This window comes from Thermobia domestica, chromosome 5 (assembly GCF_964235325.1).
Source record: "Thermobia domestica chromosome 5, izTheDome1.hap1.1, whole genome shotgun sequence".
NCBI classification, from domain to species: Eukaryota; Metazoa; Arthropoda; class Insecta; order Zygentoma; family Lepismatidae; genus Thermobia; species Thermobia domestica.
The window spans coordinates 26,066,581-26,083,850 of NC_137458.1; the positions used below are offsets into that span (position 1 = coordinate 26,066,581).

General features: G+C 36.4%; 1 protein-coding gene and 5 pseudogenes across 1 annotated transcript; 5 read left to right on the plus strand and 1 right to left on the minus strand.

Annotated features, from left to right (window-relative positions):
* The first annotated feature begins 408 nt into the window (after positions 1–408).
* LOC145684992 (ribonucleoside-diphosphate reductase subunit M2 B pseudogene) lies at positions 409–2,498 on the plus strand (annotated as a pseudogene).
* A 111-nt stretch (positions 2,499–2,609) lies between these two features.
* Positions 2,610–3,799, plus strand: LOC145684994 (ribonucleoside-diphosphate reductase subunit M2 B-like; annotated as a pseudogene).
* A 63-nt stretch (positions 3,800–3,862) lies between these two features.
* On the plus strand, positions 3,863–5,115 carry LOC145684995 (ribonucleoside-diphosphate reductase subunit M2 B pseudogene; annotated as a pseudogene).
* Positions 5,116–5,716: 601 nt separating this feature from the next.
* Positions 5,717–7,806, plus strand: LOC145684996 (ribonucleoside-diphosphate reductase subunit M2 B pseudogene; annotated as a pseudogene).
* A 601-nt stretch (positions 7,807–8,407) lies between these two features.
* Positions 8,408–9,808, plus strand: LOC145684997 (ribonucleoside-diphosphate reductase subunit M2 B pseudogene; annotated as a pseudogene).
* Positions 9,809–12,394: 2,586 nt separating this feature from the next.
* Positions 12,395–13,468, minus strand: LOC145684998 (TNF receptor-associated factor 4-like). Its single transcript, XM_081757339.1, has one exon. The coding sequence runs from the start codon at positions 13,466–13,468 to the stop codon at positions 12,395–12,397; it is 1,074 nt and encodes a 357-aa protein (XP_081613465.1).
* Positions 13,469–17,270: the final 3,802 nt, after the last annotated feature.

Here is a 17,270-nt window from a genome sequence, read left to right on the forward strand (position 1 = left end):
CTTCGAGCTTTATTCGATTACTAGCTCCGAATCTTTAATTAGAATATAAGAATTGTAGAACAAACTATATTTCGGACAATGTAAAATTTAAAAATGGAAACCTGTGCTATTTTCTTGTCGTTTACTTATTCTTGAGTTCTATATGGATCAAAATTTTAATTCGATAAATTTTAATTAGACCCCTACTTTGTAAGAAAGAAGATTGATTGGATATTGAACTGGGTTGCTCATGAATCAGCCAGTTATGGTGAACGAGTGGTTGCATTTACTGCAGTCGAGGGAAGTTTCTTTTCCGGCAGTATCGCCGCAAGTTTTTGGCTCAAGAAGAGAGGACTAATGCCTGGACTGACATTTAGCAATGAATTGATCTCAAGGGATGAGTAATTGCACTGTGATTTTACCTGTTTAATGCTTAAGCACTTGGTGAGTAAACCAAGTATACAAAGAATCACAGAAATTATAAAGGATGCTGTGATAATTGAACAGGAGTTCCTAACTGATGCTCTTCCTGTAGCTATGATCCCTATTCGGCATCATGACATTTGGCAGCTGCACAAGAAGACCGATTCCCCATTTTGGACTGTGGAAGAAGTAGATTTATTAAAGGACTTCATGCACTGGAAATCCTTTAAGACGGAAAAAAAGCATTTGATCTCCCACGTATTGGCCTTCTTTGCTGCTTCTGATGGTATAGTTACTGAGAATTTGTTGAAAGATTCAGCCAAGAAGTTCAAGTCTCGGAGGTCCGTTGCTTCTACGTGTTTCAAAAAGCGTAGAGAACATTTACTCTCAAATGTGCAGTTTTCTAATCGATATGTATATCAAGGATCCGATTGAAAGGGATCATTTGTTCAACGCTATCGAGACCCCTACTTTGTAAGAAAGAAGATTGATTGGATATTGAACTGGATTGCTCATGAATCAGCCAGTTATGGTGAACGACGGGTTGCATTTGCTGCAGTCGAGGGAAGTTTCTTTTCCGGCAGTTTCGCCGCAAGTTTTTGGCTCAAGAAGAGAAGACTAATGCCTGGACTGACATTTAGCAATGAATTGATCTCAAGGGATGAGTAATTGCACTGTGATTTTACCTGTTTAATGCTCAAGCACTTGGTGAGTAAACCAAGTATACAAAGAATCACAGAAATTATAAAGGATGCTGTGATAATTGAACAGGAGTTCCTAACTGATGCTCTTCCTGTAGCTATGATCCCTATTCGGCATCATGACGTTTAGCAGCTGCACAAGAAGACCGATACCCCATTTTGGACTGTGGAAGAAGTAGATTTATTAAAGGACTTCATGCACTGGAAATCCTTTAAGACGGAAAAAAAGCATTTGATCTCCCACGTATTGGCCTTCTTTGCTGCTTCTGATGGTATAGTTACTGAGAATTTATTGAAAGATTCAGCCAAGAAGTTCAAGTCTCGGAGGTCCGTTGCTTCTACGTGTTTCAAAAAGCGTAGAGAACATTTACTCTCAAATGTGCAGTTTTCTAATCGATATGTATATCAAGGATCCGATTGAAAGGGATCATTTGTTCAACGCTATCGAGACCCCTACTTTGTAAGAAAGAAGATTGATTGGATATTGAACTGGATTGCTCATGAATCAGCCAGTTATGGTGAACGAGTGGTTGCATTTAATGCAGTCGAGGGAAGTTTCTTTTCCGGCAGTTTCGCCGCAAGTTTTTGGCTCAAGAAGGGAGGACTAATGCCTGGACTGACATTTAGCAATGAATTGATCTCAAGGGATGAGTAATTGCACTGTGATTTTTACCTGTTTAATGCTCAAGCACCTGGTGAGTAAACCAAGTATACAAAGAATCACAGAAATTATAAAGGATGCTGTGATAATTGAACAGGAGTTCCTAACTGATGCTCTTCCTGTAGCTATGATCCCTATTCGGCATCATGACATTTGGCAGCTGCACAAGAAGACCGATGCCCCATTTTGGACTGTGGAAGAAGTAGATTTATTAAAGGACTTCATGCACTGGAAATCCTTTAAGACGGAAAAAAAGCATTTGATCTCCCACGTATTGGCCTTCTTTGCTGCTTCTGATGGTATAGTTACTGAGAATTTGTTGAAAGATTCAGCCAAGAAGTTCAAGTCCCGGAGGTCCGTTTAGAAAGAATGTAGAAAGAATCACAGAAATTATAAAGGATGCTGTCAAAATTCAACAGGAGTTCCTAACTGATGCTCTTCCTGTAGCTATGACAGGAATTAATTGCGAACTCATTGAATTTGTAGCTGATCGATTACTTGTAGAACTGGATTGTCCAAAGCTCTATAAATCTGAAAATCCGTTTGATTTCGAAGGGCACATCTCTCTAGAAGGGAAGACCAACTTCTTTGAGAAAAGAAGTAGGCGAATACGAGAAGTGCGGTGTATGGCAAGGAAAGAAGACATGGTATTTACGTTGGAAGCAGACTTTTATATCTGCTGTGCAAATGGTTTTATTTTTAAATTGACGCGTTGGAATGCCAGTGTTTTATGACTTGTTTGTGTGAAAGAATGAATGGAATATTTTATACATATAATTTATAATTTTATTTATATAATGTTAACTCCAGGTATATAAAAGCTTGATGAAGCTGAAATAGAGAGAATGGAGAAAAATCAGAAAACTGAAACAAAGAATTTGTTCCAATTGTTTGCTGCTGAAAGTACAGAATGAAGGAAATATACGACGTCGAGCTTTATTCGATTACAAGCTCTGAATCTTTAATTAGAATATAAGAATTGTAGAACAAACTATATTTCGGACAATGTAAAATTTAAAAATGGAAACCTGTGCTATTTTCTTGCCGTTTACTTATTCTTGAGTTCTATATGAATCAAAATTTTAATTCGATAAATTTTAATTAGACCCCTACTTTGTAAGAAAGAAGATTGATTGGATATTGAACTGGATTGCTCATGAATCAGCCAGTTATGGTGAACGAGTGGTTGCATTTACTGCAGTCGAGGGAAGTTTCTTTTCCGACAGTTTCGCCGCAAGTTTTTGGCTCAAGAAGAGAAGACTAATGCCTGGACTGACATTTAGCAATGAATTGATCTCAAGGGATGAGTAATTGCACTGTGATTTTACCTGTTTAATGCTCAAGCACGTGGTGAGTAAACCAAGTATACAAAGAATCACAGAAATTATAAAGGATGCTGTGATACTTGAACAGGAGTTCCTAACTGATGCTCTTCCTGTAGCTATGATCCCTATTCGGCATCATGACATTTGGCAGCTGCACAAGAAGACCGATACCCCATTTTGGACTGTGGAAGAAGTAGATTTATTAAAGGACTTCATGCACTGGAAATCCTTTAAGACGGAAAAAAAGCATTTGATCTCCCACGTATTGGCCTTCTTTGCTGCTTCTGATGGTATAGTTACTGAGAATTTATTGAAAGATTCAGCCAAGAAGTTCAAATCCCGGAGGTCCGTTTATAATCACAGAAATTATAAAGGATGCTGTGAAAATTCAACAGGAGTTCCTAACTGATGCTCTTCCTGTAGCTATGACAGGAATTAATTGCGAACTCATTGAATTTGTAGCTGATCGATTACTTGTAGAACTGGAATGTCCAAAGCTCTATAAATCTGAAAATCCGTTTGATTTCAAAGGGCACATCTCTCTAGAAGGGAAGACCAACTTCTTTGAGAAAAGAAGTAGGCGAATACGAGAAGTGCGGTGTATGGCAAAGAAAGAAGACATGGTATTTACGTTGGATGCAGAATTTTATATCTGCTGTGCAAATGGTTTTATTTTTAAATTGACGCGTTGGAATGCCAGTGTTTTATGACTTGTTTGTGTGAAAGAATGAATGGAATATTTTATACATATAATTTATAATTTTATTTATATAATGTTAACTCCAGGTATATAAAAGCTTGATGAAGCTGAAATAGAGAGAATGGAGAAAAATCAGAAAACTGAAACAAAGAATTTGTTCCAATTGTTTGCTGCTGAAAGTACACAATGAAGGAAATATACGACTTCGAGCTTTATTCGAATACCAGCTCCGAATCTTTAATTAGAATATAAGAATTGTAGAACAAACTATATTTCGGACAATGTAAAATTTAAAAATGGAAACCTGTGCTATTTTCTTGCCGTTTACTTATTCTTGAGTTCTATATGGATCAAAATTTTAATTCGATAAATTTTAATTAGACCCCTACTTTGTAAGAAAGAAGATTGATTGGATATTGAACTGGATTGCTCATGAATCAGCCAGTTATTGTGAACGAGTGGTTGCATTTACTGCAGTCGAGGGAAGTTTCTTTTCCGGCAGTTTCGCCGCAAGTTTTTGGCTCAAGAAGAGAGAACTAATGCCTGGACTGACATTTAGCAATGAATTGATCTCAAGGGATGAGTGATTGCACTGTGAGTTTACCTGTTTAATGCTCAAGCACTTGGTGAGTAAACCAAGTATACAAAGAATCACAGAAATTATAAAGGATGTTGTGATAATTGAACAGGAGTTCCTAACTGATTGTCTTCCTGTAGCTATGATCCCTATTCGGCATCATGACATTTGGCAGCTGCACAAGAAGACCGATACCCCATTTTGGACTGTGGAAGAAGTAGATTTATTAAAGGACTTCATGCACTGGAAATCCTTTAAGACGGAAAAAAAGCATTTGATCTCCCACGTATTGGCCTTCTTTGCTGCTTCTGATGGTATAGTTACTGAGAATTTGTTGAAAGATTCAGCCAAGAAGTTCAAATCCCGGAGCTCCGTTTAGAAAGAATGTAGAAAGAATCACAGAAATTATAAAGGATGCTGTGAAAATTCAACAGGAGTTCCTAACTGATGCTCTTCCTGTAGCTATGACAGGAATTAATTGCGAACTCATTGAATTTGTAGCTGATCGATTACTTGTAGAACTGGATTGTCCATAGCTCTATAAATCTGAAAATCCGTTTGATTTCAAAGGGCACATCTCTCTAGAAGGGAAGACCAACTTCTTTAAGAAAAGAAGTAGGCGAATACGAGAAGTGCGGTGTATGGCAAGGAAAGAAGACATGGTATTTACGTTGGATGCAGACTTTTATATCTGCTGTGCAAATGGTTTTATTTTTAAATTGACGCGTTGGAATGCCAGTGTTTTATGACTTGTTTGTGTGAAAGAATGAATGGAATATTTTATACATATAATTTATAATTTTATTTATATAATGTTAACTCCAGGTATATAAAAGCTTGATGAAGCTGAAATAGAGAGAATGGAGAAAAATCAGAAAACTGAAACAAAGAATTTGTTCCAATTGTTTGCTGCTGAAAGTACACAATGAAGGAAATATACGACTTCGAGCTTTATTCGATTACTAGCTCCGAATCTTTAATTAGAATATAAGAATTGTAGAACAAACTATATTTCGGACAATGTAAAATTTAAAAATGGAAACCTGTGCTATTTTCTTGTCGTTTACTTATTCTTGAGTTCTATATGGATCAAAATTTTAATTCGATAAATTTTAATTAGACCCCTACTTTGTAAGAAAGAAGATTGATTGGATATTGAACTGGGTTGCTCATGAATCAGCCAGTTATGGTGAACGAGTGGTTGCATTTACTGCAGTCGAGGGAAGTTTCTTTTCCGGCAGTATCGCCGCAAGTTTTTGGCTCAAGAAGAGAGGACTAATGCCTGGACTGACATTTAGCAATGAATTGATCTCAAGGGATGAGTAATTGCACTGTGATTTTACCTGTTTAATGCTTAAGCACTTGGTGAGTAAACCAAGTATACAAAGAATCACAGAAATTATAAAGGATGCTGTGATAATTGAACAGGAGTTCCTAACTGATGGTCTTCCTGTAGCTATGATCCCTATTCGGCATCATGACATTTGGCAGCTGCACAAGAAGACCGATTCCCCATTTTGGACTGTGGAAGAAGTAGATTTATTAAAGGACTTCATGCACTGGAAATCCTTTAAGACGGAAAAAAAGCATTTGATCTCCCACGTATTGGCCTTCTTTGCTGCTTCTGATGGTATAGTTACTGAGAATTTATTGAAAGATTCAGCCAAGAAGTTCAAGTCTCGGAGGTCCGTTGCTTCTACGTGTTTCAAAAAGCGTAGAGAACATTTACTCTCAAATGTGCAGTTTTCTAATCGATATGTATATCAAGGATCCGATTGAAAGGGATCATTTGTTCAACGCTATCGAGACCCCTACTTTGTAAGAAAGAAGATTGATTGGATATTGAACTGGATTGCTCATGAATCAGCCAGTTATGGTGAACGACGGGTTGCATTTGCTGCAGTCGAGGGAAGTTTCTTTTCCGGCAGTTTCGCCGCAAGTTTTTGACTCAAGAAGAGAAGACTAATGCCTGGACTGACATTTAGCAATGAATTGATCTCAAGGGATGAGTAATTGCACTGTGATTTTACCTGTTTAATGCTCAAGCACTTGGTGAGTAAACCAAGTATACAAAGAATCACAGAAATTATAAAGGATGCTGTGATAATTGAACAGGAGTTCCTAACTGATGCTCTTCCTGTAGCTATGATCCCTATTCGGCATCATGACGTTTAGCAGCTGCACAAGAAGACCGATACCCCATTTTGGACTGTGGAAGAAGTAGATTTATTAAAGGACTTCATGCACTGGAAATCCTTTAAGACGGAAAAAAAGCATTTGATCTCCCACGTATTGGCCTTCTTTGCTGCTTCTGATGGTATAGTTACTGAGAATTTATTGAAAGATTCAGCCAAGAAGTTCAAGTCTCGGAGGTCCGTTGCTTCTACGTGTTTCAAAAAGCGTAGAGAACATTTACTCTCAAATGTGCAGTTTTCTAATCGATATGTATATCAAGGATCCGATTGAAAGGGATCATTTGTTCAACGCTATCGAGACCCCTACTTTGTAAGAAAGAAGATTGATTGGATATTGAACTGGATTGCTCATGAATCAGCCAGTTATGGTGAACGAGTGGTTGCATTTAATGCAGTCGAGGGAAGTTTCTTTTCCGGCAGTTTCGCCGCAAGTTTTTGGCTCAAGAAGGGAGGACTAATGCCTGGACTGACATTTAGCAATGAATTGATCTCAAGGGATGAGTAATTGCACTGTGATTTTTACCTGTTTAATGCTCAAGCACCTGGTGAGTAAACCAAGTATACAAAGAATCACAGAAATTATAAAGGATGCTGTGATAATTGAACAGGAGTTCCTAACTGATGCTCTTCCTGTAGCTATGATCCCTATTCGGCATCATGACATTTGGCAGCTGCACAAGAAGACCGATGCCCCATTTTGGACTGTGGAAGAAGTAGATTTATTAAAGGACTTCATGCACTGGAAATCCTTTAAGACGGAAAAAAAGCATTTGATCTCCCACGTATTGGCCTTCTTTGCTGCTTCTGATGGTATAGTTACTGAGAATTTGTTGAAAGATTCAGCCAAGAAGTTCAAGTCCCGGAGGTCCGTTTAGAAAGAATGTAGAAAGAATCACAGAAATTATAAAGGATGCTGTGAAAATTCAACAGGAGTTCCTAACTGATGCTCTTCCTGTAGCTATGACAGGAATTAATTGCGAACTCATTGAATTTGTAGCTGATCGATTACTTGTAGAACTGGATTGTCCAAAGCTCTATAAATCTGAAAATCCGTTTGATTTCGAAGGGCACATCTCTCTAGAAGGGAAGACCAACTTCTTTGAGAAAAGAAGTAGGCGAATACGAGAAGTGCGGTGTATGGCAAGGAAAGAAGACATGGTATTTACGTTGGAAGCAGACTTTTATATCTGCTGTGCAAATGGTTTTATTTTTAAATTGACGCGTTGGAATGCCAGTGTTTTATGACTTGTTTGTGTGAAAGAATGAATGGAATATTTTATACATATAATTTATAATTTTATTTATATAATGTTAACTCCAGGTATATAAAAGCTTGATGAAGCTGAAATAGAGAGAATGGAGAAAAATCAGAAAACTGAAACAAAGAATTTGTTCCAATTGTTTGCTGCTGAAAGTACAGAATGAAGGAAATATACGACGTCGAGCTTTATTCGATTACAAGCTCTGAATCTTTAATTAGAATATAAGAATTGTAGAACAAACTATATTTCGGACAATGTAAAATTTAAAAATGGAAACCTGTGCTATTTTCTTGCCGTTTACTTATTCTTGAGTTCTATATGAATCAAAATTTTAATTCGATAAATTTTAATTAGACCCCTACTTTGTAAGAAAGAAGATTGATTGGATATTGAACTGGATTGCTCATGAATCAGCCAGTTATGGTGAACGAGTGGTTGCATTTACTGCAGTCGAGGGAAGTTTCTTTTCCGACAGTTTCGCCGCAAGTTTTTGGCTCAAGAAGAGAGGATTAATGCCTGGACTGACATTTAGCAATGAATTGATCTCAAGGGATGAGTGATTGCACTGTGAGTTTACCTGTTTAATGCTCAAGCACGTGGTGAGTAAACCAAGTATACAAAGAATCACAGAAATTATAAAGGATGCTGTGATACTTGAACAGGAATTCCTAACTGATGCTCTTCCTGTAGCTATGATCCCTATTCGGCATCATGACATTTGGCAGCTGCACAAGAAGACCGATACCCCATTTTGGACTGTGGAAGAAGTAGATTTATTAAAAGACTTCATGCACTGGAAATCCTTTAAGACGGAAAAAAAGCATTTGATCTCCCACGTATTGGCCTTCTTTGCTGCTTTTGATGGTATAGTTACTGAGAATTTATTGAAAGATTCAGCCAAGAAGTTCAAGTCTCGGAGGTCCGTTGCTTCTACGTGTTTCAAAAAGCGTAGAGAACATTTACTCTCAAATGTACAGTTTTCTAATCGATATGTATATCAAGGATCCGATTGAAAGGGATCATTTGTTCAACGCTATCGAGATCCCTACTTTGTAAGAAAGAAGATTGATTGGATATTGAACTGGATTGCTCATGAATCAGCCAGTTATGGTGAACGAGGGTTGCATTTACTGCAGTCGAGGGAAGTTTCTTTTCCGGCAGTTTCGCCGCAAGTTTTTGGCTCAAGAAGAGAGGACTAATGCCTGGACTGACATTTAGCAATGAATTGATCTCAAGGGATGAGTGATTGCACTGTGAGTTTACCTGTTTAATGCTCAAGCACTTGGTGAGTAAACCAAGTATACAAAGAATCACAGAAATTATAAAGGATGTTGTGATAATTGAACAGGAGTTCCTAACTGATGCTCTTCCTGTAGCTATGATCCCTATTCGGCATCATGACATTTGGCAGCTGCACAAGAAGACCGATACAACAGTTTGGACTGTGGAAGAAGTAGATTTATTCAAGGACTTCATGCACTGGAAATCCTTTAAGACGGAAAAAAAGCATTTGATCTCCCACGTATTGGCCTTCTTTGCTGCTTCTGATGGTATAGTTACTGAGAATTTGTTGAAAGATTCAGCCAAGAAGTTCAAATCCCGGAGCTCCGTTTAGAAAGAATGTAGAAAGAATCACAGAAATTATAAAGGATGCTGTGAAAATTCAACAGGAGTTCCTAACTGATGCTCTTCCTGTAGCTATGACAGGAATTAATTGCGAACTCATTGAATTTGTAGCTGACCGATTACTTGTAGAACTGGATTGTCCAAAGCTCTATAAATCTGAAAATCCGTTTGATTTCAAAGGGCACATCTCTCTAGAAGGGAAGACCAACTTCTTTGAGAAAAGAAGTAGGCGAATACGAGAAGTGCGGTGTATGGCAAGGAAAGAAGACATGGTATTTACGTTGGATGCAGACTTTTATATCTGCTGTGCAAATGGTTTTATTTTTAAATTGACGCGTTGGAATGCCAGTGTTTTATGACTTGTTTGTGTGAAAGAATGAATGGAATATTTTATACATATAATTTATAATTTTATTTATATAATGTTAACTCCAGGTATATAAAAGCTTGATGAAGCTGAAAAAGAGAGAATGGAGAAAAATCAGAAAACTGAAACAAAGAATTTGTTCCAATTGTTTGCTGCTGAATGTACACACTGAAGGAAATATACGACCTCGAGCTTTATTCGATTACTAGCTCTGAATCTTTAATTAGAATATAAGAATTGTAGAACAAACTATATTTCGGACAATGTAAAATTTAAAAATGGAAACCTGTGCTATTTTCTTGCCGTTTACTTATTCTTGAGTTCTATATGGATCAAAATTTTAATTCGCTTACGCGATAAATTTCTAGAGCAAAAATAAATTGCATAATTTGAGATTATTTATATATAGTACGTAAAATGAATTTATTATTTTACTAAATAGTGGAAATTCTCGTAGTAATGTATTGTATATGTTATAGAAGGACAAACTACTTACAATATTTACAGAACATTTTTTTAACTTTGGTTTTGTGAATTTTCCTATTCATTTCAGGGTCTTATTTTGTGCCTTAAAAGAGTGTGTATAAACTGATTGCTATCTATTGTATGCCCATTTGTCCTGGAAACTGTCTGTGATCATATATTGCATTTGAAAAAGTAGTAAGTTAATATATTTTAAAAGTTAAATGATTCATTTTTACTCAAAATTTACTTGATGAAGGAAAAATCTACTTTTATATATGTACATTGAAATGATAAATAAAAATGATGGCTGGCACGGAAATGTTTTTAAATCTTTCCGACCGAGTCTCCCCACCAGGAATCGATTTCGGAATCGCTCACACCGGAAGCGAGAACGGTATCGATTACGCTATGAGGAGCTACAAGAATAAAACGAAATTTCAAGTTTTATGTTCCGTATTTATGTCATTTAAGCTAAAGGAGACAGGTGATGAATGGAAGTAAATTACTACAACATAATTGGTGGAATGATAATATGAAAAGAAATAGGAAAATCTTTAGAAAATTCAATGTCACAGTGTCGTCCACCTCAAGCTTACATGGTTTGGGATCGAATGAGTAACCCCTTGAACGAGAGATGAGACTTCTACCAAACATATCTCGTGCTCTTATGTTCTACTACTGTTGGCCTCTATGCTCTCTGAGTTGGAGGAGGGCATGGTGGCTCAATGTAGAGCGATTCCCTTTAGTGCGTGGGGTCTCTGGTTCGATCCCAGGCCAAGTAAATTTGTGGTGGACAGCATCGTGTCGTGACCATTTTTGGGGTACTTGCGTTTCCTCCCACTTTCTCATTCCACCAATTCTTCCATAATCGTTCATTTGCCTTAATCGTCCGTCTCCCTTAACCTAAAGGGTATAATCGTGTGACGTTAAACTGAAAGATTTCATTTCATTTCATTTCTTCTTCTGGAGTTATTTTTTGGGGGTTGATATTGGTCATCAAAGTTTAAGACAATGTTTAATTTACTTTGATTGTTTTTTAATTTTGAAATAAAATCAATGTCACTTGAGCATAATGTAGAGTAAGAGTGAAATAGGAACCCTGCGTAAATGGAGTTCTACAAAAAGTTTTAGAATCTTTTGCAGGAAATCAAAATTATAACACTTACCAAGTGTATGCGGAATTTGACGCTCGCTGCGTTAAACTCTGTCTTTAAGATGTGGTCCGTTGTGTCAGAGGAGACAATCATTTCAAAAAGTAATCAATACTATTTGAACACTTATACATGAGCACAAACACAATAATTTTCTTTCAGAAATTCAAGTATTCTGAAATTTACAAAACTATTATATATATATTAGACTCCCTATGTTTTATCACATAAGAAAGCGGTAAAACAATTATGTAACACACAAAATTGTGATTGCAAATACTTAAATTACTATTTATGTATTTCAAAAAGATTTTTTTTTAATTCAACTTGCAAGTTCAAAATTAAATTTCGTAAAATTTTTACGTAGATATTTACGCAGGCTTCTCGTGAATCAAAGTACCTTAACTTGCTTTGACGTAATAAAGATAGAATTTTTACTAAGTCATCTTCTTTTAGTACCAAATGAGGACAGGAGGGAATCAAGTTCAATAATCGAAGTTGTGAGAAAAAGAGATATAAAGTTTGTACGAAACAAACTGTGAGAAAAAGAGATAACGTTTGTACGAAACAAGTTGTGAGGAAAAAGAAAGTTTGTACGGAACAAATTGTGAGAAAAAGAGAGATAAAGTTTGTGCTGAACGTTTAAGTATAAGTACATGGAAAAATTAACATTACTTTTTACATTACAAGTGTTATTTGCAATATCTGGACACGAATTCCTTATGCTCTGAAAGAAGATTGAGATCTTAAAGATGAAATATGTTCAAAGTAACCAAAAAGATTGACTTGATTCCGTTGTACACTGAATTCGTTAAACTGTTTGTGGCAAATATTAATTACAAAGTCCTACAAGCAATCAGATTCAGTCTATTGTTGTTTAAACAAGAAAAAGAAGCATAGTGAAATATTATCCAACTTTTCATATAGTCGAATTCCTACAACCAGAATATGTTCTCACGAGTTCAGTTTATTGTCACTTCAACAAGTATTTTGTCATCACAAATGTAACCACCACTTTTGAGGTTTTCATGGGTTATGAATTGTGGATACCCGTAACCCAGATTTGCACAGCCATTCTTTGGTTTCTCAAAATATTCGCTTTCAAAACCTTCGATAAACCGAACGACGTCATCTCTTGTACTGCTATTTCTTTGATCAATGAGCTTGAAAGTGACACGTTTCTTGAAAGGCCATTGTAAAATAGGGTCATATTTCCCGGAACATATACATATAAAAATGGATACAACACCTTTATTGACGTTTCCATTAGTATCAATTAAACCATTCGGGTATAGTGCTACTTGCAACTTGTAACCGCATTCAGAATCATAAAACGCATTACTTTGTAAAGGATTGCCAAAGGTAATTGATTTTAGCTTCTCTGAAACACCTGTGATTTCCCATAGAAATTTTCCACACGTCACAGATGTTAAAATGCTTACCTCGTCTTTCACTTCGTTTAGATTCTTTTCCAATTCTAACAAATTTTCAAGAGTACCTTCTCTTAAATTCATTTGACTGTTTACTTGGCTGGAAAGGTGTTCTATTTTCTGCAGCAGAAACTCAATGTGAAAGTTTTTCTGTTCTCGCAGGTGTTTACGTAGTTCTGGAGCGGTACCCTCAAAATTACAGTGATTACATTTTGCTTTCATCTTCAAACATTCCCTTTCATCGAAATGATTTTCCATAGATTCCTTCCCATAAAGATTCAATGATTCCAACTGGATATTATGTAGCAACTCATCTTTAACTTCTTCAGCACAGTGTTCACTGGCAATAATTGGTTTTGGACAGTACTCACGCAAATGTTGGTTCAAGTTTTTTTGCATTTCTTTGCTACACTTATTTTCAGAAGATACGGAAGATGATTCAGTAATCACATAAACTTTCTCTGAGTAAAATGCGCATAGATTACTATTCTGTGAACTGTTTGTATCAATCTTTTTAGTTGGGTCAAAGTTGGGTAGTTGTTCAGTAGGATTATATTGATGCGGACAGTTAGTATAACTTGCAGAATTTACTACACTATTGTCCATGTTATTCTTGCATGAATCACAAAATCCTGATAGCGGCATACGAACTGTTTATAGTTTGGATATTATTAGAAAACCGAAAATTCTATATACTGTACATAATATAAAACTCATAAACGACTACAATCGTATGTGTTGATGTGATTAGTAGTTTCTTTTTGTATTATCTATACACTACGACGTCATGTGTTTCCACATGTGATTTATTTTTAAGTATGACACAAATGTGTGTATAAATATTGTATGATAAAAAGTCTCTCGTGACAGCACTACGAATGTAGGGTAACACTAAACATATTCTAGACAAACCAACGTAAAATTCGTTTGTATAAACTGTCAATTACTTGAAGCAACGTATTCACTTCTTATAAAACACCAATTTAATCCGAAAGCACTAAGTCTCACTCAGTACTGGTAGGAATGAAATGTTAGAAGCAAACAAAGCAAAGTTCTTTTGTATAAATTTTGAACTGCACACTATTTACACTAATCGAAGTCTTTTAAAATATCACTATAGTCCGAAAAATACAATTTATAAAACAACACAACTCATGTCTTATGATCACACACACTTAATAAATTGGGTGTTTCTCGTTTGAAACTTCACTAAGAACACTCTTGTCATATACTATTAATCTGCACTTTTTAGAAAGAATAGTTTTAACAGCTTAGTTTGTTTGGAGCCACGGAATGTCTGACCATACTTAAATTCACAGTACGATGTCTTTTGAACAATATTTTACAGATGTAGCAGAAAACACGGCACAAACAACGTCGGCAAATAGTCTATGTTGAGATCCAGATTATCTGTTCCATATAATAAATGTTAATTATATAATTGTTATATCATGAGATGTAACACAACATTGCACAAAAAATAATTGGGAGAGCTTCGTGTATGATGTATTCAATAAATATTTGCACTTATTACATATGCGTTGAACATACAAATTTTGTGCCACTTGCTATAGCCAAATGTTCTTAGGCAATGCACCACGCATGCTTTTCACTATTCTATAAATGGATAGATGTTGCGCAATGTAATTTATTGATCCCGAAATTGCCTTCAGGTGAACGATAATGTCATACTCCAGTGTAACAAAGGAGTTAAGACAGCAAATGTTGATTTCCCCCCTCACCTCTACCACTCTCTATCCTTTTTTATAAAACATCAATATTTATCATACTGACCAATGGCAAAGCATTTGCGTCAGTGAACTGAAGGATCAATGCCATGTTATTATTTACTGCAGTTCGTAACAAAGCTGATCGTTTTTTTTTTTTTCATCCGGTTACGCAGTCTTTACGGTAATAACAATTAGCTATGCTGTATTTTACTTTGTAATACTTGTCCCAAAAAAACATTTCTCTTTTCTATGTTCCTAGTAGGGTGAGAGAATTTTTTCCTCATCTTTTAAATGTAGTCATCTGTCTAGGGTTGCCAGATTTTGTAAACGAAAAACCGGGACACTAATCTCAGGTTACATATAAGGTCAGGGTTCTTACTCATTTGGTCAGAATCAATTATCTGCCATTTCCAGGTTACTATCTACAATTTTCCAGTTCATTCTGTACACTGTTAGCACAAAAGAAACCCTACAAGAGATGCATAAAGAGTGTGAAAAGCAAACATAAGTGTTGTCTGGTGTCCCTTATTCCGAATTCAGATTTATTCCTTCAGAGTCGTTTTGACTTATGATTAGCATCATACTAAAGGCCTGACTACTGCAGGAAACATATGTTAGTCGATCTCTTTAGTATGACCCTAATCACGCATCAGAACGATCCTGCATAAGGCCCAATGGGCCTTATGCAGAGTCCTTTTGACGTCTGATTAAAGCCATACTACGGGATTGACTAACGGATGGTTATCAAAATTGTATTCAGGGTCTCTGATTAGGATGTAGTATTTGACGAAGTTAATCACATGTGACTAACTAATCTAGAGCAGAGGCTAATCTTTTACCCACGGTTTAGCGTGCGACACAACATTTCGTATTTCGTATTTCATATATTTCATTTTTTACAGACTACGCATGCGCTGATCTACTTTTCCGTAGTTGCCACATTTATTTTTCTCACCCGATGCATTGGTGTTATATAAGTTAATCATACCCAAATCATCATTTTAGTTGTACTCAAAGTTGACTCTGAATACCAAACAGTGCACCTTCTTTAGTAAAGAGGGGGGCACGGTGGCTCAGTGGTAGAGCGTTCACCTCTGGTGCTTGGGGTCCCGGGTTCGATCCCAGCCCCCGCCAAGTGAACTTTGTGGTGGACAAACATCGTGCTCGTGGGTTTTCTCGGGGTTCTCCCGTTTCCTACCACTTTCTTCATTCCACCGTTTCACTCATCTCTCATCATCACCGTCTCCTTTAGCCTAACCGGCATAACCGTGGGACGTAAAACTCAAAAATTTCATTTTCATTTTTTCTTTAGTAAAGAGTTAGTATTCTTACTAACTAGTCCGTGACTAACCCTCGATTAACGAATTCTCTCTGAATACCGCCCCATATATTTACGCTAAATTCAGAACAGTAAACAAAAAGTTTTTGAATATTATTTAAAATCCTTCTTATTTTCCTCTGGAAGTTAAACAACCCTTAGGACGAAAGAATGGATGCGATTTTCAAACACCTTATTGTTTGTTTAGCAAAATTAATTGGCTCCACTGATCTTCCGAAAGCCTTCCCTTTTTAGAAGAAACATTCTAGTTCTTGCAGGTTGTTTATTTTTTATCAATCTGAAGAACAGCACCGTAACATTTGGGGGGCAGGGAGGGCAACTGCTCCTCCAGGGAAGCTCCCTTCCTGTCGAGGGGGGCCCATTTTAAGACAAAATTTTCTTACTCCACATACGAGATGAACATGAAATTATAAATGAAGCATCAGATAGGTTTACTACATTACATCAACAAAACAGCAGACAAAAGGTAAATAAAACGAAAATGAGTCGTGGGCCCATTTCAGTAAAAAATGTCTATTATTAGGGTCCAAAGAAAAAATATTTATTTGTATGGTTTTGAAATTTGTCAATAATGTTCCCTTAATTAATTTGTCATTTTTGGAATGGGCCAAGAGGCGTAACTAACGGTCCCGCAGACCTTGCCGTGCGGGAGGGCCCACAGGCTCCAGGGGGCCCATAAAAAGTAAGAAAAAGATGGAAAGAGGGGACCCAAGAATTAGAAAAACAACTTTTACTAGGGGGCCCAAATACGCATATTAATGCTTGCCCCCCACCCCCCAGAAAAAGTTACGGCGCTGCTGAAGAACGAAAACCGGGACAAACAGGCGTCCCGAAAGACTTTTTCGGGAAAGTTAATTCTTTCATTGAAAACAGGGCCGTCTAGCAACCCTAGGTTTACCTAATATAGACTGAGTTTTTTTTTTCGAAGTTTTTGACTCACAGTATTGAATAGCATATTTTCTCTTTTCAGCTCTAAGTTTATGATATTAATATTTCTGTGATTTGCAATTTCTATTCATTGTTTTGATAAGTTCTGGTTATTGATAGATTAACACACTGACACATTGACACACGTCGCTCTTCAGTTATGAACTAGCAAACGAAATGATAACATATGCGTTTGGTGTCGTACATACCTGAAAGGATGCTTGAATGCTTGAACATCGCCTCCCCCTATTGAAATTCTGCGTATACCTCTATCAGCGTTTTTTTTTAATTTTTTGTTTATTTTTTATTTTTATTTTATTATTATTATTATTATTTTACTTTTGCGTAGCAATATGTGAAAGAAATATAAATTTGTTTCGCAATTTGTAATTTTTCTATCGCACTCCCAGCA